Here is a 20761-nt window from a genome sequence, read left to right on the forward strand (position 1 = left end):
GTGGAAACTTCTTCAGAAAAGGGAGAGATGATTTTGCACATGGTATAATCCCCTTAAAGGCCTGGTGTAAGAGCAGCAGAGCTGTCAGGCTGGAGGGCAGTTACCAGGGGAGTGTTAAGCATCACTCTGCAGATCTGGCAAAGTGGTTTTGTAAATGAGCTTGGCACTAATGTTACTTGAGAATTGGTGAATTTGCTGATGACAGAAAATATGAAGCAACCTCAGGAGAAAGGAGGCTGAGAAAGGTAGATAGCAGAAAGTGGTGGTCATAGGCACAAATGACCAAAGCCTTTCCTACCAGCTCCTTGGCAGCTCACACTTTGATCACCAAGTAATTGACTTGTCAACAGTGGAAATAGGAAGTGAGAAATGGAGTCCTGGAAGGCAGCAGGAGAGGTGCAGCCCAGGCTGCATTGAAGGCTGGGGTGAGCTTGAGGAGAGGCTATCTCACTTCATTTTGCAAAGCAAACACTGTGAGCATGAGGCTTTCTCCACATAAATACTCCCAGGAAGGGATGAGGGAAGAGCTGATGCTACTAAGGGCCAGTGCTGGTACAGAATAAATGATCAAAAGGAGGCATCAGACATTTTGATTAGAAGATCATTACCAACCATTTGACAATGTGGTTCTGGAGTGGCCTCCCCACTGCAGTCGTGCATGCAAAATATTGAATTGCTTTGAGGATGGGACTTGGCAAGGTCACAATAAGGATTATATCACAGGATGCCTTTGATAGGAGACCTGATAGCACAGAAGTTCCTGTCGTCCTAAGCACAAAGGTAAATGTTCTGTAAGCCTCTGTCCATATAAATATAGAGCATATGATTATATACACACAAAAAGCAGGCACATGATTTATTAATCACAGGACCTCAGCTTGTCAAATAATAATTACAAGGCAATAACACACCTTGTTTTAATAAATGGCTCCCGAAGATTTTCTCCCACAGTAAACCCATAAAAAGAGGCAATTATTCTGAGGTGGAGGTGGCATTTTGTGTCTCTGGTTGTTAGCTTTTAAATGAACTCACCGTCTGGAACTCTTAAATCAAGTACTCCCATTTTTCTGCACATTTCACAAGTTCAGCCCTTTCCAGTAAAGCATCTTTTCAGATGCGTGATTGTCCTTTGTTAAGGCAAGAATGAACAGATGACAGCAGCAGCACGGAGGAGACATGCCTGGAACAGCTGAACGGAGCAAACCCGCTGCTGCCGCTGCCAGGAGGCTGTACTCAGAGCCCTGAGCAGGGCAGGCTTCTTGGGCAATGTGAGGGGCAAGTCCTGGGAAGCCTCGAAAGAGACAGGAAGGCAGTGGTTCGGGAAAGTTTTTATGCAAAGCCATGGCAGTGGGTGACTCTTCGGTCTCCGTGCTCGGGCAAACGCAACGCGATCCCTTCTCCAAGGGCGCCCAGCCCCGACAGGCGCTGCACACCCGGGTCTGCAGCACAGCCCCGCTCCCAGCTCCCGGATGGAGCTACACGAGGATGTTCAAAAGCAGCTCTAATTAGTGAGCATTAAAAACAGTGAAGGCGTGTTTCAGTACCCTTTCAACCTGGAGCTGACGCTGCCTGATGAAGAATGGGTGTGCTGTGTTTGCAGTTCATTTCATGAAGGCACCTTAGCCGAAGATGCAAAAATAAAAGTAGTCTGAAGGGAAAGAAAGCAGAAGGCCAAGAGACAGGCAACTGAACAGAGCAGATTGATTTAACAGATATGATACATTTTTGCTGTCTGCATTATGTGTGGAAATTCTTATTCCAAGTGATACAGTAACAGACTCGACTGTAATCAAACAGCACTGCTGAGGTGTCAGGAGCACAGATGCTGCCTATCGAAAATATTTAAAACAGAAAGTAAAACTTTGAAAAATCCGCAGTGGGGAGCGCAAGGGAAATGTTCGGTGGAGTTTCTAACCCAAGGCAACTTCTCTCTGCTTTTCACTGCTTTCTCTGGTGCGGGAGGTCGGAAGCCCTGCGTGAATCAGCCCAGCGACAGCTCAGGCAGAACTCGGTGAGAAGCAAAGGCCGGGCAGCCCGGGCAGGGCAGCGGAGACACGCGGTGTCCATTGTGCACCGGGCACGGCACGGGGGGAAGGGCTGCTCCACGCGTTTGGGGCAGCTCCAGCCAATGGATTCCTCCCCTGGGTGTTACGGGAGGGCTTGGCCTGCATGTGAGAAAGGGAGGGGAGAGTTTGAAAACAACCCAGCAGGCTCTAAAGGAAGGAAGACTGCTAGAAAGTGACCTGCTTGCCTCCGTGCAAGCATTTTGCTCCAGGTGATCGGCGACTGTCGGGGTGGAAGCGCAGGAGGGGCCGGGCGGCCGAGGCGCGGCGCAGGTAACCCGGGATGCGGGCAGCGGGGGCCGGCTGGACACCCCTCACTGCCGCCTCGAGCTGCAAACACACCAGAAACCCTCCAAAGAATTTGGGGGTTTTGTTGTTTTTGTTTTTTTTTTAAATTTTTTTCTATGTGAGGAGGAATTTTGCTGTTTTGTTTTCTCGGGGATTTTGGTGGTGTGGTTGCTATTAATATGTCTGGGGGAGGGCAAGAGGGAGCAAGTAGGTCTCTACAGCTCAGAGGTTAGCATGTGATCAGCTGTTTTCTACTTATTGCAGGCAGCTTTGAGGTTAGAAAGGGAAAAAGAGGTGATGTCTTTTAGTAGGCTGGTTGATACAGTGGAAAAATACAAAATAGCTTTCATGCACATCAGCTCTTTTTCAAGTCACAGTGCTTTAGAAATCAGAAAATATGTGCAGATGAGATTTTCAGTGATTGATAACCCAGCTGCTAATAGAGATATTCAGCAGAAGAAAGAAAAACCACACAATTTTCTTGTCTGGAGGTGTGCTGGATGGTTTGGTGGTTTTCATCTTCTTTTGATTACTGACCCAGCTTTTAGGCCTCTTGGAAGTGATCCAGTCCTAAACTTTAGCAGAAAATGCTTTAGCAATTTTCCATGGTGCTTTAAAAGGTGTAACTGGCATGATGCCGTATTTTGTGCCATCTTCTCTTGTGCAGGTTCTGGTTACTGTTTCAGCCTCTCTGTCACCTCTTTCTTCTTTACTGAAAAAATCTCTTCAAAGCCCCACTCTGCCTTGCAGGGAAAGCTGAATTCCACCATCAATGTTAATAGGTAGATTTTATTTTCCAAATCTCAGTGATGACACTGTGGTGGTTTACTTGGTATGCACGAGTCAGCAGAGGTGCAGAGAACAAACTAGGAACTATTTTTTGATTGATGGGGAAACAACATCTTTTAAAGCTGCCTCTAGGTTGCGTGTGAAAAAAATCTTGTGTGAGCATGTTGGACTGTTCTGACTTGAAAAAGTCTGCAATTTAGTGTCTTCATGAGCAAGAAAGGTTTTCTTTCTGTCATTTAGCTGATGGGGAAAGTATCATGAAAACATGGTTATCGTGCTGCACATTCTTTTAACAGATTGTTGTTTTAGATCTTAAACCTATTTTGGATGATTCATGCAGAGCCAGGCCAGTAAATTAATTCAGAGGCTCTTACACAAGGGAACTTTGGCTCTTATTTCAGTCAGAAGTGTACCAATCTGGAGTGGAATTATATGGGGAAAATATTTAATAATACTACAAAAGTCAAGTCATAATCTGGTTAACTGAGAGGGTTTCTCTCGCTGGCAGCTGGAAAATCCTGCAATGCACAAGTACCAAAGCAGAAGGGATCTGAATTTTCTTCCCTCATTGCTTGAGCTCTCCAGAGTGACAAATTAGGGAGAGAAAACAAAGGGTGAGCTGATTTTTGAGGAGGGGCCTGAATGGAGGCAAAGCACATGACAATTAGAGGAGACTGTCATCTCTAATTAGGTGTGTTCCCTCAGGCAGTTCGTAAAGAGTAAACAGGGTAAATGTGAACTAAAACAAGGTGGGAAGTTTGGAAGGCTGTGGACGGACATTCACGGTTTGGCTGTCAATCCCAAAGCTAATCCTTAAACCTGTGTGAAGCGTTTCAGCGGGGCAGAAGGTGGCCGGTGAGCGGCAGCGATCCCGCCTGCCAGCTCCGCAGCGGCTGAGGCGCTCCCCGGCCGCGCTGCCCCAACCCTGTCCCCGCGCTGAGGGAAGGGCTTGTGAGGGAGGCAGCCAGAGGCCTGAGCTCCCCTTCTTAGCAGAGAGAAACATACACAGATGAGAGGTAATAGGTTATTTTTTTTTTTAATGGTTTTCTTCAGAAAAGGCAGAAAAACAGACTTTTAATTAAAGTAGGACAGCACGTGGAGGAGGAACCAGGCACAGCCGCCACGTTTCCGCGGCCGCCCCGGTGCTAGCACCCAGCACCCCCAGGCTGGACGTGAGGAGCCGTTCTCGCACATCCCGGGGGCTGCCGCTCCACACCTGCCCCCTGGGCGGAAGGGCTTAGGCGATGCTGTCCCGGTGCGGGCGCTCTGGGCCGCGTCCCACAGGGAAATGGAGGGCCGGCTCAGGTGCGCCGCAGCCCCCCTCTCCGCACCAATGGCTCCTTCCCGCTCCCGCCCCCCCGACCCACCCGCGATGGTCGCACCCTCCCCGCTCTCCCCCGGCTTTCCCTGCGAGCCGAACGCGCAGAGAGCCCCGCCCGCCGATTGGCTGCCGGGCGGGCGGCAGCCAGCCAATGGCCGCGCCGCGGGTGGCCGTGTCGCTGGGGCAGAAAACACAGGCAGGCAGGGGGCGGGCGCGCGCGGGGGCGGGGTTGGGCGGCGGGCGTGCGCACGGCCGGCAGCGGGAGCGCGCGCGGCGGCGGCTGAGGGGACTCGGCCCGGCCCGCGGCCCTGAGGGAGCGGCGGAGCTGCGGGCGCGCGCACGGCCGGCAGCGGGAGCGCGCGCGGCGGCGGCTGAGGGGACTCGGCCCGGCCCGCGGCCCTGAGGGAGCGGCGGAGCTGCGGGCGCATCCCGGGAGCTGCGGGCTCTCCCGGGCCACGGCAGCCTCTGCCAGGCCCGTGCCTGTGTGCCAGTCCGGCCCCGGCGGCCTGAGCCCTCGGCCTCGCTCCCAGCGGCCTGCAGCCCTCGGTCCGTCGGCCTGAGCCGTCGGTCCCGCCCGCTCCTCAGCGCCGGCGCTGCGCCGCCCGTTGGTCCCGGCCAGCGGCACGGGTTTGGTAGGAGTACCGAATCTTACCGTGGCTTTTGTGTGTGTGGCTGCAGAACAGCAGCTGGTGTTGGCAGGTCTCCAAAGCTCCGGTAATGGGGGGTGTTCGCCTAAAGTTAGCGAGAAGGGAAAAAAGTGCATGCTCTGTGAAAGTTACTCAGGGATGCTTTGCACCTCGGGAGGTCTTGATATCTTTCGGAAGCTTTGTCCTGCTGCGTGTGTTGTTTCTAAAGGTTAATGTACCTGCTGAGGTAGAATTGCATGTTTGAGTGAAGTGCAAGAAATGGCAGTCTGTACAGAGCACTGAGCATCTTTCATTGGTGGATTTCAGTGACTTAGAAAAATACCCTTGTTTTATGAACTACTTTAAAAGTACTGTTCATATCACTGATTCATCTTAAAAAGTTGCCATGATTTATGTTCTGCCTAAAGTGGCTTCTGTCCATTTTGTTCCTGTATTATGTCTTCCAAGATGGATTCTGATGTTTTAAAGGCAGTATTGCAAATTATGTTCCATAGTTTTATCGGTAGTGCTGTGTGATGCAAGTCTGCAAATGAGAAAATGATGGGTTTTGGATACAGTGATAAATCTCAGCATCCTGATGCTCCAGAATCTTCTGGTTTGAGTTAGAGAGAAGGTGCATTGCTAAACTGAGAGTGTATCTCCTATCTCCTGATCAGTATGATATCAGGACTTGTAAGGCTTGGATATTCCATTATGCTTGTTATAATCAGAGTGGTACTACATGGAAGTTGGGTTGTTATTTGTTATGTTGCCACAGGTGGAAGATTTCAACTAGGGTCCTGTACAAGAAGAGCATTTCTCCACTTGAAATTTAGAACTTGGTTACAAATGATGGAAGCTGTGATTATTATTAACACAGGTTTTGTCCTTTTTTGTCTTTTCCCAGGAGGTGGACAACTGATGGAACGTTCCACTAGGAAGGATAAAACTGTTCTTTCAAGGTAGTTTGTGCGGATTAGACTGAGACCTGCACAGAAAAATATCTCAATTAACAGTGACTGGGAACACTTGAGAACTCCTGAATGATTGCTTGAGGTAACTACAAGAAGGTTTATTTAAAAAATGTGTGGGGCAGGGAACGCTCTTATTGCACAAGGCTGGGAACTGTTTGGTTGGCGTTAGGAAATACAGGACCATGACAGCTGAATGCTGTGCCCCAAACCAGAGTTTCTTTATTGCCAACGGTCTGTGATGAATCATTTGCCATTAATGGGTCTGTGGCAGGCAAGTGGGCATGAAAGGGGAAAACCAGGGAAGAGAAAAGGGGAAGGGAATGCAGTTGTTTGGTGTCACAATCTTGCCACTCAACGGTGAACAGTTTTCAGGGCAGCAAAGGATGAGATGGGGGAAAAAAGGGCTCCTGAATTCTCATGGGACAGACACAAATACCAGTAATGTTCCAAGGCCTGTGAAGGGATTTGTGAAAATCTTGCAGGTGAAGAAGTGTATGAGGGAATTCTGGGACTGCTTAATTTTTTGTGTACGTAAAGATGGATGATGCCATCCTCTTCACAGTCATGAGCACCTACTAGGAAGGGGAGAAAGAGGAGTAGAAAAAGAGAAGTGTTTAAACGAGAACTTTATCCCTTGCAGATGGAATGGTGGTTGCAAGGAGTGTTTGAAGGGTGCAGAAGCACAGATGTGAAAACTTGATAGCTATATGTACACCTACAGTAAAACAAACACTGTGTCCTTGAGGGGTGGATCAAAAATTAGCTTGTTTTCTAAGGGCTGGGCTGAACTCGATAAATTGGTACCATTTTATCAGCATCATTCACATGAAGAACGTTTCTCTTGTGGATGCAATTACAACATTGATATTGTACACTCATACAGATAACCACTTGGCAGAACAGGACAGTCTAGCTTGATAGAGGTGGCTTTTATCAGCTAAAAAAAGCTGTGTACATGGGGCTTTTAGCCTTAAAATAACGGCTTTTGTCCCATTTATAAGCAGCAGAACTGACAGCTGCTAAGGCATCCAGGTTTAGTTGTGTTGGAGGCTGGTGCTTCTCTCTTGCTACACCATTTACCTTCCCAGGAACTTTTCAGCTGCTACTAATAGTTAATTATAGCTGAAGCCCCCCCATTTTTATATTTGTGAGTGAAGCCTTTGCATTTTACTTTGATCTAGTGTTTTTTGTTCTTTAAGCTTCTCTGTTTCTGTTTAGGCCTTGGAGGGAAAACATTAAGGCTTTACATTTCACAGTCAGCTCTCTTAAGCAGCTATGGAAATAGAAAAGGAACACATTTATATTACCCCAACAGGTAAGTAATATATTCAGTTGTTTTGGGTTTTTAAAACTTAAAAATGCTCAGCTGACCAGAAGGGTTCTCTGTAGAAAAAATGTATCACCTGATAATTTTTTTTAACAATACTGACTTAGAAAAAAAAAAAAATCAAAAACTTACAGAATAATTCCTTCAATTGTATATCAAAGACTCCTGCTCTATTATGTTTGTTTAAAAATTATTAAAATAATAAAGTTAGCATTTCTGTAAGTTACTGGATAGTAGTTGCACTTGTCTCCTTATCATCTGAGTTGAAGTAGTGCTGGTGTGAAGAAAAGAATAAACTTAAAAGTAAAACATGTAGGTGTGTTTAAATTCTGGGGGTTTTTTTTGCAACAATTTATCTTAAAATTAGGGGAAACAAATGTTGAAGGGCTTGGCTGGAAGTGGGCTGGCATGGGAAAAATTTAGGAAGTACATGTTAGAGATTACCATGAAAAGGACTGTTTTGTCCATATCACACATTTATTTTGTGATGCTTAGTCAGGGTAACACAGATTCATGTTTTTTCTGTATCTTCCAAAGGCTGTGATGGTCTGCGTTGACTCTTTCATGTCAAAGAGTTTTAAAATGTTTTTTAGAATAACATGTATCTATTTTAAGATGATGGGTAATGCAGTTGAGGTGGCAATATACTCCATATGATTTCTGATATTTAAGCAGAATTAGGTTAATGCAGAAGACACCTTGGTTGTCAACATTGCAGAATTATATTTGGCTAATGGGTGGAAAGCTGCAGGAGAGCTGGGTTGGCAGAGTTTGGACAGTTAAAATTGGTAGAAGACTTTGTTAACAAAGGTAGCCCATAAAAACACAGATTTTAAGTGAGCCTGCTAGACTGAATGGCAGGGTAATGAGATAAATTTGGATAGCTTCTTAATGTATAGTAAGCAAAGTATTAAAGTTGATTGAAGACTGTTACTGCCTATATATGTATATGTTATATGGGGTGAAAATAAGAAGCTAGAAGGAAGATCTGCACCATTTTATAGGTTCTTATTATTTTATTTTATTATATAACTTTTTGGAAAATAGCATATGTGTTCAGTTTGCTCTTTCAAGCCTAACTAGGTAATTAATAATGGAGGACCAGTTGGTTACCATATTATGGAGAAAGAGGCTGCAGCTGGAAGTTACAGTGTTATATAAAACCCAGTGTAGTAGTGCAGTGAGAAATATTAATTCTTAGGGGTTGATGTTTCCTGTGGAGGATTTCCTTTAGTCTTGAACCTGAGATCAGGATTGTATAAGGAGGTTGGACTGTAGCCTCCCCTTTAATCCTTAGCTGTCAGAGTCAGGACTGACTTGTGTTAATTGTTGGCCATTTCCTTTGGAAACTGAGAAAGAAGTAAGTGGTCATTGAAGAGTGGAGTTTCTGAACAGCCAAAACTCAGGTCTAAACTGGAGAAGTTCATGGGAGACTGAGCATGAAGAAGAATTTGAGTGGATTTGACTGAGAGGAGCTGGTTGTTGCTGATGGGGTCTCCTGGGGAATGAGAGGAAGGAAACCTGTTTGGGTTTGCTCTTTTTTTCCCCTCTGTTAGCTTTATGCAAATCTCTCATTGTTTTATTAAAATGTTAGACAAACAGAGAAAGCCGCTTGTGAGAAATCTTTTCCTGGATGTGATGCATGCTTTTCTTTTTTAGCTTGCTGCAAGCATAAAAGGAATGCTTTTGTGGGAGTAATGAGTGGAAAGATGAAGCTTAGCCTGGAATGGCTGCATTATTGCTCAGCTGTAGCATTCACATCTCTGAACACCAGTATCTAAATGTTATTTCTTTGATCACAAAAGGAGGCGGCTCCATCAACTTCTGCTCCGTTTAATATAATCTTTGATATGGGTAAATACTTGGAGATTGGCAATATTTTATCAGTCCACTTGGCTTTAAAAACAATTTTTCATGAACTTGTTTCAAAGTGAAAAAAACATAATTCTGAGAAAAATTGCCAAGTGCACGTTGCTGGTGAGCATTGAATTAATATGTTAGCTAAGTTCAAATGTGAATTTTATATACTCTTCATATTCTGTAAAACTCTTCTGTAAAGCAGCTTTGGAAAAGCAGCTTCTTCTGAGTGCCCTCATATTGCTCTGCCAGTGTTGGGGCTGTGGGTTGTGTCTTTAGGACTCTACTCAGTTCTGAAGAAATGGAGAACAGGGAGCTGAGGCTGTTCTCTGTGTGTGTCTTCTAATTTGCAAGGACTCCCAGGGTACTCACTGGAATGTAAATAGGTTCAGGTGCTTTTTCTTTTTTTTTTTTTTTCTTTTTTAAATCTTAATTAGTTAAGAAGGGGAAGAATAGCTCGTGAAAGCTTTTGTTTATAATGTTCTACATAAGACCTTCTGCTGAATCACACAGCACTAGTGGGGGACAACTTAACTTTGTGAAATAAGACTTTAGACCTAAACATTAAATGTGCATTAGCTTCCTCAGAGAGTGAAGTTATTGTGCTTCTCAGTGCTCGTTTAGAAACAGTCTTGACAGAAGCTATAGTGAGGGACAATCCATAGAGAAGAGAGATCCCACTGATTCAAAGGACTGTACATTCTGTACAAGCTCTCCAAGCTTTGTAGTGAACAGCATTCCCCCCCCCCACCCCAATAATATCAAAACCAAAAAATAAAGTTAGGAATGTTTTAATTTTCTTCTATGTCTAAATTTTTGCTTTTCTTGCTAGCGAGCTGTGTTTGAAATTCCTTGAGTTGAATAAGGGGAATGTTGGCTGATGATTTAGGGAGTTAATTTCACTTTAGTGATGAGTCTTGTAACATTGGTGAGTTCCTACAGAATTTACTGTATTGGCAGTTTCATTTGTTTCTAAATCAAGGGAAGAGTGGGAGGAGTGAGAACGAGGCACTTAGATCTATGCACTTAGTTTAGATGGTTTTTGTTTAACAAGGGTGGAGTTTTCTGTGGTTTATGTATTTATGTATGGTTTTATTAATTTGCTCTCCAAGTCTTGACATCTGCTCTGTTTAGATTGTGGATATTTTGTGCAGGGGAATAAGGACGTCCTTATTACTGGAGTATGTAGACAAAACTTAAAAACAATGTTTGCCTTTACACTGTTGAAAACAAGAGTTCTATATGGTGTTATAATCCTTTCTAAATGCAATGTGTTTTGGTATTCTACCATAAAGCTGTTTAAAACTGTAAGATTTTTTTCTGTCTTCTTTTTAAGAATTTGAGAATCTAAATGATGCTCCATTTTCTGGTGATGAAGAAAATGGTGGGTCTGAGGAACGAAAAACTGAAATCAATGGAAATTGGATTCCTGCAACTTCAATTACTGAAGCCAAAATAAACGCTAAAGCAAAGAGACGGTTGAGGAAAAACTCCTCTAGAGATTCTGGGAGAGGAGACTCTGTTAGTGAGAATGGAGAGACACTGAAGATTGGAGTTGTACCAACGAGCCCAAAGGGGAAACTCCTGGACAGGCGATCCCGATCTGGAAAGGGAAGAGGTCTACCAAAGAAAGGTTGGTGTAGCTTAGTGAAGAGAGTAGAATGAGAAAGATAAAGATTTGTTCAAAGCACAGTACGTTTTTTTCTGCTGGGAATTGTTTTCATAAATCACAGTCTCTGTGCAAGCGTTTGGCTCTTTATGTTATTTAGTGGGTGGCAATAGCAGGTGGCAGCAAATCTAATATGTCAACATCTGTCTTTGAGGGGAGTACATTTCCTTAGCAGGCTTAATACACAAATCTGAACTGTTGGTGGTTCATGGGACTGTTACTAATGCAAATTTAAATAAAATTGTATTTGAAAATACAGTTTCAACCTTCAGGAGTTCTTGTGCATTCCATACTGCTTCTAATGTCTTACTGCAAAGTGAGGAAAAGTGGCTGAGGAAGTGGGAACTTGTCAGACAAACACACCCTCTTCAGCATATATTGTTAGTCAGGAGATGGGCACAAGTAGTGATAGATCACTTTTGAGTGAAAGAATGTTGTATTGAAATCAGAAGTGTTGTTTGTAAACTGGTGGTCCTTACTTACTCTCCCATATTTTGCCAGGTGGAGCAGGTGGTAAAGGAGTTTGGGGAACACCAGGTCAAGTGTATGATGTGGAAGAAGTAGATATTAAGGATCCTAATTATGATGATGACCAGGTATGCAAATAGTTTCTGTGCAGTGTTGGTTTATATTTCCTTTTATTGGATTTCAGTGGTCTTGTGAGTTAACATGAATGGCGGCCTGGCTACACTGAAATGCTCATTTTTATGCTCAAGAATAGATTATTGGCTAGTAAAAAGTCAGCTGGTGTAGAAGTCACAGTGTGATACTCACGTATCTTATCCCCAAGCCCTCTTTCTGTGCCTGAGTAAGCAGCATCCCTTTCCCACGTGTGTTCTCCCCTGCTTTCCCACGGAGGTGGATGTTGCAGTGCTGCTCCATATTGCACACAAACAAACACTGTGTTAAAATTGCAACACAGACTTGCTCAAGTGGGGAGGTTAGTGGGGACAGTATCCTTTATAGATTTTTCTCTTCCATGTATTCCCAGCCCGCCCAATGTGTTGTCTGCTTGGTATAAACACTTCATGAAGTTGATAGCTTGGACATTTTGTTGACATATCTTTATTTAGAATATATTATGGAAGATTGTTTCTTACAGCCATATTACTGGGAGAAGGGGAGAGAAAGCAAAGCTTATTGGGCAGAGGGGCTTTCTATCATTGAAAGGGAAATGGTGATTAGGAGCACAGCTTGCTGAAGTCTCTGCAATCACATCAGTTGCAAGACAGACCATCAGTACACTCTGTATGACATCAGCAGAACAATGGTGGTGTCCTTTGAGTAGAGGCAGTTTGCTGTAGCCATAGCTGCTGAAAGTATGGTATGTGAGAATATCAATACCTTCTTCCAGGATCAATTTTCACTAAAATTTGACACTTCACATTAACAGAAATAGCCATTAAAAATTGAGCTGACAAGTGCATAGAACAAAATTTAATGAAGAATGAACATTCTGTGTAACTTTGATATGATGGAAGGATAGTTTTTTTGATTTCTTCTATACTTCTTGATCATGGAAAGTTTTTTTCCATCAAACATTGGTTGAAAAATGTCTTTGATCAGATGTCTTTGTTCCGCTCTGTAGTATTGCTCTAAATGTTGGTTCTGTAGGTGCAGAGTAGGGAACTAAATTAGAGTGGGGAGATCTGGTGCTGCTGGAACCCTGCAGTACAGGTGATACATGAGGCAGTTGCTGTGTGCCTCTTTTTTCCCCCTTAGAGAATGCCTTTGCTCACCAATATTGTGAAAATGCCTTTTCTGTGATTTGTGCATGGCACCACCTGTCTGGTCACACAGTCACCAAGGAGGAGGGAACAAGGCAGGGTTCCTGCCTGGGAGAGGAGTGCCACTTGCAGGGGAAGGTGCTGTGGCACAGCCAACTCTGCGGGGCTGGGGCAGGAGCTTCTGTTGCTCTCCCTTCAGTATGGAGGCACTGGACCTCTGCTCCTGTGGCATCAGTTGAATCTTAGGAACAGAGTTGTGTGTTTACCATTGTTTAACAGTAAATTCAGCCTTTCAGTTGAATTCAGTTAACAGTAAAGTCAAAATACATAGAAGTATGACAGTTAGCCAGCATTATCTGCACCTTAATAGTGGAGGCAGAGTCTAATGTTTTTTGGCAGAATATTGACTACCAAGAACAAAGCATTAAGGATTAAAAAACCACCATTTTGATGCCATTAGTACTGCATAAGGTGCAAGAAAAGACAGTAAGGATATCTGCTTCTGTTGTCTTTTAAAACAGGAGAACTGTGTCTATGAAACAGTAGTGTTACCTCTTGATGAAAGAGCATTTGAAAAAACTTTAACACCAATCATCCAGGAGTATTTTGAACATGGAGATACTAACGAAGTTTCGGTATGTTATGTGCCTTTTTATTTCTTTGTTTTAGGGGTCAAAGCTGTAGCATACGGGGTAGTGCAGTTGCCAGCTATGAATGAGTTTATAGAGAAGTTGGCAAGAAATGTACTATAAGAATATCCAAGCAGTTATACTAATTATGTGAGCAGAAGCATATATGTAATTGTATAAGCACATAAATATTTATTTTGAGGTCTATTTATATACTTAAATTATAAAAATTATGAAATCTCATAGTTTTGTTTTTCAAATCTTATCTAGGAGATGCTGAAGAACTTAAACCTTGGTGAAATGAAATACAGTGTGCCTGTGCTGGCTGTTTCCTTGGCATTAGAGGGGAAGGCTAGTCACAGGGAAATGACATCTAAGCTTATCTCCGACCTTTGTGGGACAGTAGTAAGCAAAACTGATGTGGAAAAATCCTTTGATAGACTGCTCAAAGAACTACCTGAATTGGTGTTGGATTCTCCCAGGGCACCACAGGTATATTTGTAAATCTTTATGCCAGTAGTCAAAAGCTTTTTGTGGTTAAAATAGATCAAATAAAACGAAATAGACTCTGTGTTTTGAAAAATATCTATTGATTTTCTTACTGTCTGTAATCCTCTACCAATTAACCCAGGCTGTGTTTTCACTTTGAAACAGCTCATTTAAATAAAACCTGAAAACCAAACACATTATAATTATCTACTCAAAATTTCTTTGAAATTCAGCATTTAATTAAAAACGCTTCTCTTTTGTTGCAGTTGGTGGGCCAGTTCATTGCTAGAGCTGTTGGAGATGGGATCCTAAGCAGTACCTACATAGATGGCTACAAAGGCACTGTGGATTGTGTCCAAGCTCGGTAATTTCCTTGCTTTCTCTACAGAGACAGTTTTCTATTCCAAATGTCAAAGATGATGATTAGGAATTTACAGCTTCAGAATAAATCATGCAGTTCTGGAACTTGTTTGTTTGGTTTTTTTTTGTTTGTTTGTTTTTTTTTTAATTTGAAATGAAAAAAATCTGACAAAACCAACAAAATCCAGAATGACTCAAGTCAGAGGAGAAATACTGAGTTCTGAAAAATATATTAATACATTTGAGTTAAGTTGTCAGGTTTGTTGTCCAGCTTATGTTTGAGAGTGAAAAATGAGCTGAAAAAAAAGTGGTTATGGAAGGTTTTGTCTTAGAAAAAGCTTTAATGTGATTAATGGGTAAATATAGCATCAGGACAGCTGCTGTAAATATGTTGTGAAATACACAAGGGATTAACTGTTTTGCCTTACAAAGGTTTGAAGCCTGTGCAGTGATTTCCGAGACTTTCTCTGTAATGCTCTGTTTGTCAAGAAGTACAATTGTTTTCCGTGTCAGTGTGAGAAGTTTGAAGGAGCTATCTCTCACAAAGAGGGATGTTTTAATAATGAGTTTTATTTTTCTTACCCCCATAAATGTATGTTTCAGGCTTGATATGGAGGTGCTGAACTCCTGTTTCTTCCAGAAGTTGCATTTGCAGTGATTATAGTTTGGCACTTTCAGAAGAAAGAGCGGTTCTTAGCTGCCTACCTTGGGGGCTCAAATTGAGAAAATTGTCTGTCACTTATATAAATGTGTCTTGTGATTTGAGGGATTGTAGCCCGCATTCTGCACATCTGGGATGCTTTGCTGCCTTTGTTATTTCTTGGCCAGCCTTTCCTGCTCATTAAATCTTGGTGAATAGAGTTATTGTTATTGGCTTGCCCCCAGCATGAGGACTGGGAGAACTGTTCCTCCTTTACATGGACGGTACATACTGTATCCCAGACTTTTTTTTTTTTTGTCACCTCACTTCCCTTTTCATACTTTTTTCAATAAACTGGCAGGCATCCCTAGCTTGTGCTATTTTTCCAACTACATATTTACCTTCTGAAGTGTTTTCTTTGGCTTAAATTCTAAAGGTTTCATAATTCTTCAGACCCAAACAGAAAATAGTATTTCAGTAGAAAACTGTTCTTGAGTGTGGCAGCAGCTCAGGCCTTTTTTGTTTGAGATCTACCTGCCAAGCTGCATTCTTGGAGGAGTCTGGATACAATCCATTTCTGCATAAGAAAAATATTCAGGTGTTTTTTGCGAACATGTTTCATGTTCTGCATTGGTGATTTAATCAACTGTCATCACAACATTTTTACCTGTCCTTGATAGGAGCAGCAGTGTAAGGGTGACAGAAAGACAACTTGAGGAGCTTATTTTTTGCTGGTTTTTTGATCTGGATGGTCACCTGGAGTTGATAACCCTGACCCCAAAGATCTGGTAGCTTTGTCTGAGGAGACGTGGCCATGGGGGCAGTTGCAGATGCATTTATTGAAGTTCTGTAATCAGGTTTAAAGCACTGACTTTGCCTTTAGAGCTGCGCTGGACCGCGCGACCGTGCTGCTGAGCATGAGCAAGGGAGGCAAGCGCATCGACAGCGTGTGGGGGGCTGGAGGGGGCCAGCAGTCTGTGAAACACCTGGTCAAAGAGGTAATGACAAAACTCCCCACTCTCCAGTGGGCTGTTGCTCTAAGCTTACTTTATTGGGCTGGAGGGAAGAGAGACAAGTATCCCATACTGAAATGGTGTCTTACGTTATGAGTGTTGGTTTTGTTCTGTTGTTTGGACTTTCTTTTTTTATATCATTGATTTAGATGAAATAGTAGAACTGATAGAGATAATTTAGTTGATTTTGTAGTATTTGTCACTGGTGGGAGCATGCTAGTACAACATTCTGTATTTCATGTATATGTTTATTTTTGCTTCAAGCAAAACTTGTAAGCATTCAGCTTTTTAAGACCTCACAGTATAAAGTGATGAAGTTATTAAAAGAGCCAAGATGAAACTGGCTAAACTAGATAAACTATTCTTTTTTGGCATTGCTGATCAAAAGCACAGTAATAACTGAAAAGAGAGGGAGAAAGAGGAATGTTTAGAGATACATGCTATAAAGTGAGCAGGTCTAAAGGAAAAGGTCATGTTACAATTTCTAGCTTGGGAGTCTAACAGATGATAGGAAGCATTCAAGGGAGAGGATAAACTTAATGCCACCCACATGCTCCTTTTATGGTGACACAGAGCTTATAAAACAATGATTTTGGTGCTTCTGTATCAACACTGTGGATAGGTATTTGGCTTACACTGTGTTTCAGGTTACTGATAATGTCTCCATTTAATTAATGCCTAAATTTAATTACATTTTTAAAAGCATTGGCAGCAGGTTTGAGGAACTAACATGCTGCTGTGTTGCTAGTAGATTATCAAAATGGTTGACAGCTTTTACATTTTGTATCTAATTATTGTTGGGTTTTTGTTTTAAAATTGAATAGATTGATATGTTGCTGAAAGAGTATTTGCTTTCTGGAGATGTATTGGAAGCAGAACGCTGCCTTCAGGAACTGGAAGTACCCCACTTTCACCATGAACTTGTATATGAAGTAAGGAGAAATCAGGGTCTCTTTAATAATTGTTGGTGTTTTGATGTGGGCATGCAAATCATATAACTGGCATCTGAAGCTTAGGCTGCTTGTTCTGTTATTTGAATAACTAAATTGTTTCATGTAAAGTTAAAGGTTTGTGTGCTTATTTGTGTGTGCATTGTGCAACAAGTAAGCTGCTGCTGACTCTGGGAAGATCCAAAAGTAATTTCTGAGGGTTAAATAGTTGAATTCAGATTATTATTAGTTCCTGAAAATAAGATCTCAGTTTATTTTCTGCTGAGGAATAGCAACAAAGAAAATCCTCCCATGCTTTGTTTTGGTGTTTATTTCCTTCTAGTTTCAGATATCTGGGTATTCTAATGGGTGTTACCTGGTTTTGTTAAGTTATAGAGCTTCCTTTTTCAGGGTGGGATTGTTTCACCCAGCACATTTGTAAAAGCTTACATATTTCAGACCCAGCCTATATGGGAGACTGTTCCCATTTGTACTGTTTTATCTGCCAAATTGGGAAATGGTTGTTTACCAATAAAGCTGAACACCCACAATCTACAAAATTTCCTTTTCAGTAAATTGCATTGTTATAGAAAATTCCTTCACAATAGAACTACAGAATCATTTCTGTTGATGGGGGTTGTGCAGTATTGTAGATTTTATGCTTCTGGGTCCTCCTAAAATCACATAAGAAACCTCCATGGATAGAAAATTAAAACCCCTTGGATACAAAATTAATTTCACAAAATTAATTAATTGCCATCTGTACTGCACCAGCCATATGGATATAGTCATGTAGTGCTGAAACCAGAGAGAAGCAATGCTTTTCACTCTGTCTAGTCTTTTCTGGTTTTTCATACCTTTTATCTTATCCAAAGAATTTTCATTAGTTTTTGTTTTCTAATAATAATAATAATATCAAACTGAAATTGTGAGTGCTTGCAGAAAATGGGCTTTTTCCCCTAGAAAATTCATTATAACACATTCACTCCTTTCTGTACCTCATATGGTCACACACCTTGTACCTGAGCCAGTGTTTTCATTTTAGTCAAAACACTTGCATGATTTGTTTTAGGCCATTGTACTGGTTTTGGAGTCAACTGGAGAAAAGACCTTTAAAATGATACTGGATTTGCTGAAAACTCTGTGGAAGTCTTCTGTCATTACTGTGGACCAAATGAAAAGAGTAAGTATGGCATTTGGAGAACTTTGCATAAGGTCTTCCAAAATTTCCAGCTGCCTTTATGCAGTTAAATGGTTAAAACTAATCATCTAAAATGCTGAAATATTGCTTCATCTTTTAAATTTGTCTTTTTATCCGGTAGTCCTTTGTACCTGAAGTAGTACAATGAAGGCCTACTAATTACAAATGTCAAGTAGAGCAGTATAAAACTCAGTATTTTGCACAGCTGGAACTCAGTATTTTGCACAGCTGGAACCAACGGTGACTTCTCTGGATGAGTATAGGACAGCAATTCTGTCCCAGGGCAGACTGAGGACCACACCAACACTTATATAAAAATTGATCCAGCTGTGTTGCTGGTGGGAACTGATGAAGTCATCTCTGGTTGTCCCCCTGCTGCATAAACTTGTGTTGGTCATTTATGGCCACATTTGTTCACTTACATGGAAGACTTACTCATTTTCTTCCCATGTTACTGCCCTTGTAGCAACAGGCAGGTTAACATACAGATTTCCTACTGTCTGGATTTCTGACTTCTAAAGAAGTTCACAGTTCAGGTTGTGTTTTTATATAGATATTTGTATAATGGTATGGGCTGATATTTTATACCTTATTTCTCTGCTGACTTGTAGCTGCAATGCGTTAGGTTTGTGAAACCATATAAAAAAATAAATCCTCTGGAATGCAGAAGGGTTTTTAAAAACTTTGTAATAAAATCATAGAGTAACCCAATGATTATTTGAATCCTTACACTGCAGGGCTATGAAAGGGTTTACTGTGAAATCCCCGATATTAACCTGGATGTGCCACACTCCTATTCTGTGCTGGAGCGCTTCGTAGAGGAATGCTTCCAGGCTGGAATCATCTCCAAACCACTGAGAGACCTCTGCCCTTCCAGGTACTTCTTTCACTGTAGATAGGCAAAGGCACTGCTTTTCATTCTTATCATAGGGAATGTACAGAAAGCAGCATCTTGGGGCCAAAGTGTTGCTGATTGGAAAATGGAAGATGGACCAACAGTTGGACTGGTAAAATGTGTATTAAGAAGCTGCACTGATGTGAAACCTGTTGAAGCTGGGATAAATATTTGAGGAAAGGCAGCCTCCAGTGAATCCCAGGTAGCACCCCTCAGTGCTCCTCAGAGGATAAAGGCTGCCTCTCCTCTGGTTTCCTCATTTGCTTGGTAGAAATCAGTGCAGCACCAAGCTGAAAGATCCAGGTTATCACAATGGTCTGTGTAGGTGACAGTGGAAAACTGCTGGCTGTACTGGGGAAATGAAAAAAATAATCCTTTAAAAATGGTTTAAACTTATCAAGCAGCATGAGTAGAGCTCTAAGATGAGACAAGTCCTAATATTTATATAAAAGGGAACAGGACACTAATATGGGATAAGCTCTGCACACCCCATTCCTCATATCTGTCCTGTGATTTTTGTAATGCTTTTGTTTTTGGCTTTTTGGTGTGTTTTTTTTTTTTTTTTTTTTTTTTTTTTTTTTTTTTTTTTTGTTATAGCTTGGTTATTTGTAGCATAAATAATGCTGTGTGAACTGTACATAATCAGTATGCTGTTACCTCCCTTCTGGTCACAAAACAGTTAAGAAGTTTCATTTCCCCTGGGGAATATATGTAAATTTTTAAATAGGATGTTAATATTATTATTCACAGTTTTATGCATTGGGAATAGTATTTATTTGACAGGTCTTTTCTATTTTGGGTGTTTTGTTAGAGTTCTTAAATGTGATAAATTTGGATCTTGGAATGTTAGCATCTTTATCAAGAACAGCCTCCATTTGTGGACTTCACACTTAAAACTCTGTGTGTGTTGGTATCAAATGTTGTGCAGGTTTGGGTGTGTGGGAGGATAGAGTGTCATCACTGCATCAAAAGCTTGTTTATACTTTGGTTACCAGTTATATGTTGAGAGGCATTTTTGTATACTTCAGTTTTAAGTAGAAACCCACCATTCCTAGGTTTCCAAACCAGCATTTTAAAGCAGCTGAGCTGACACAGTGATCACTGCTAACCCTGCTGAACTCACCCTTCATATTTGACTTCCAAGACCCGAGAGAAGATTCTTCTCAGAGATAAAAAACAAGCAACACTACTGTAAATTGGTGAAAAGAGACTTTCTACTTTCTTACAGGGGCAGGAAGCGTTTTGTGAGTGAAGGAGATGGAGGTCGTCTGAAGCTGGAAAGCTACTGAATGTGAGACCTGCCTCCTGAAGCCTTACAAGCTGAAAGGGAACATAGCTCGCTATCGATATATACAGCACGCATGCTCCTCTGGTGTGTGTATGGATGCACATCTAGGACTGACCAAATTTAAGAGTTGCTTAGCACAGTTCGTATTTTTTTAAGAGCACATGTTTTGGGTACAAATTGTTTTCTTTTTTTTTTTTTTTTAATAGTTTTGTAAATTTCAGGAAGAAGTGTTCTTTCTTTGGGCATATAGTAGAACAACTAGCCACTCTGCTGTGGTGGTGCCTTGAAATAAGCTATCTCTGTATGTGCCATGTTTATGACCTAATCATTCCACGTGTGCATCGATGTCTGACTGCCGCTCGCTCTTTCCAGGACAGTGCTGTCATCATAAAATCACTGGTTTATACAAAGCTTTATTATAGAAGGGTCAAGTTAAGCTGCTGTGATCCCATTTCCATTGCTGCTAAAGAAATACTGTGCTTTGGGAGTTAAAAATTAGCAGTTTCTTTGTTTTAAAGAGCCCGAGAAAACACAGCTGGGGCACAAGACGAATTCATCTGTTTCAGGGGAGAACACTGGTTGGTTTCAGCCCCCATGTACCAAACTTGTCTTTTTTTCTATGTAACTGGAAAAGTGAAAAGTTCTGGTAAAACATATTAAAAATATTTTTTGTGAA

General features: G+C 41.8%; 1 protein-coding gene across 2 annotated transcripts; it reads left to right on the plus strand.

Moving 5' to 3' along the window:
• Window positions 1–2178: 2178 nt before the first annotated feature.
• Window positions 2179–20761, plus strand: PDCD4 (programmed cell death 4). Of its 2 annotated transcripts, none has more exons than XM_059851954.1 (13): window positions 2179–2336; window positions 5995–6143; window positions 7280–7376; window positions 10582–10878; window positions 11416–11510; window positions 13163–13276; window positions 13541–13762; window positions 14026–14123; window positions 15643–15757; window positions 16597–16704; window positions 17774–17884; window positions 18640–18779; window positions 20026–20761. In XM_059851954.1, exons 3-13 carry the CDS (start codon window positions 7337–7339, stop codon window positions 20084–20086), a joined length of 1401 nt encoding a protein of 466 aa, XP_059707937.1. In that variant the 5' UTR covers window positions 2179–2336; window positions 5995–6143; window positions 7280–7336; the 3' UTR covers window positions 20087–20761. The 2 variants fall into 2 exon arrangements, with proteins under 2 accessions (XP_059707937.1, XP_059707938.1); XM_059851955.1 differs by lacking the exon at window positions 2179–2336 and adding an exon at window positions 4967–5093.

The sequence above is a fragment of the Haemorhous mexicanus genome, chromosome 7 (genome assembly GCF_027477595.1).
Source record: "Haemorhous mexicanus isolate bHaeMex1 chromosome 7, bHaeMex1.pri, whole genome shotgun sequence".
Lineage (NCBI taxonomy): Eukaryota > Metazoa > Chordata > Aves > Passeriformes > Fringillidae > Haemorhous > Haemorhous mexicanus.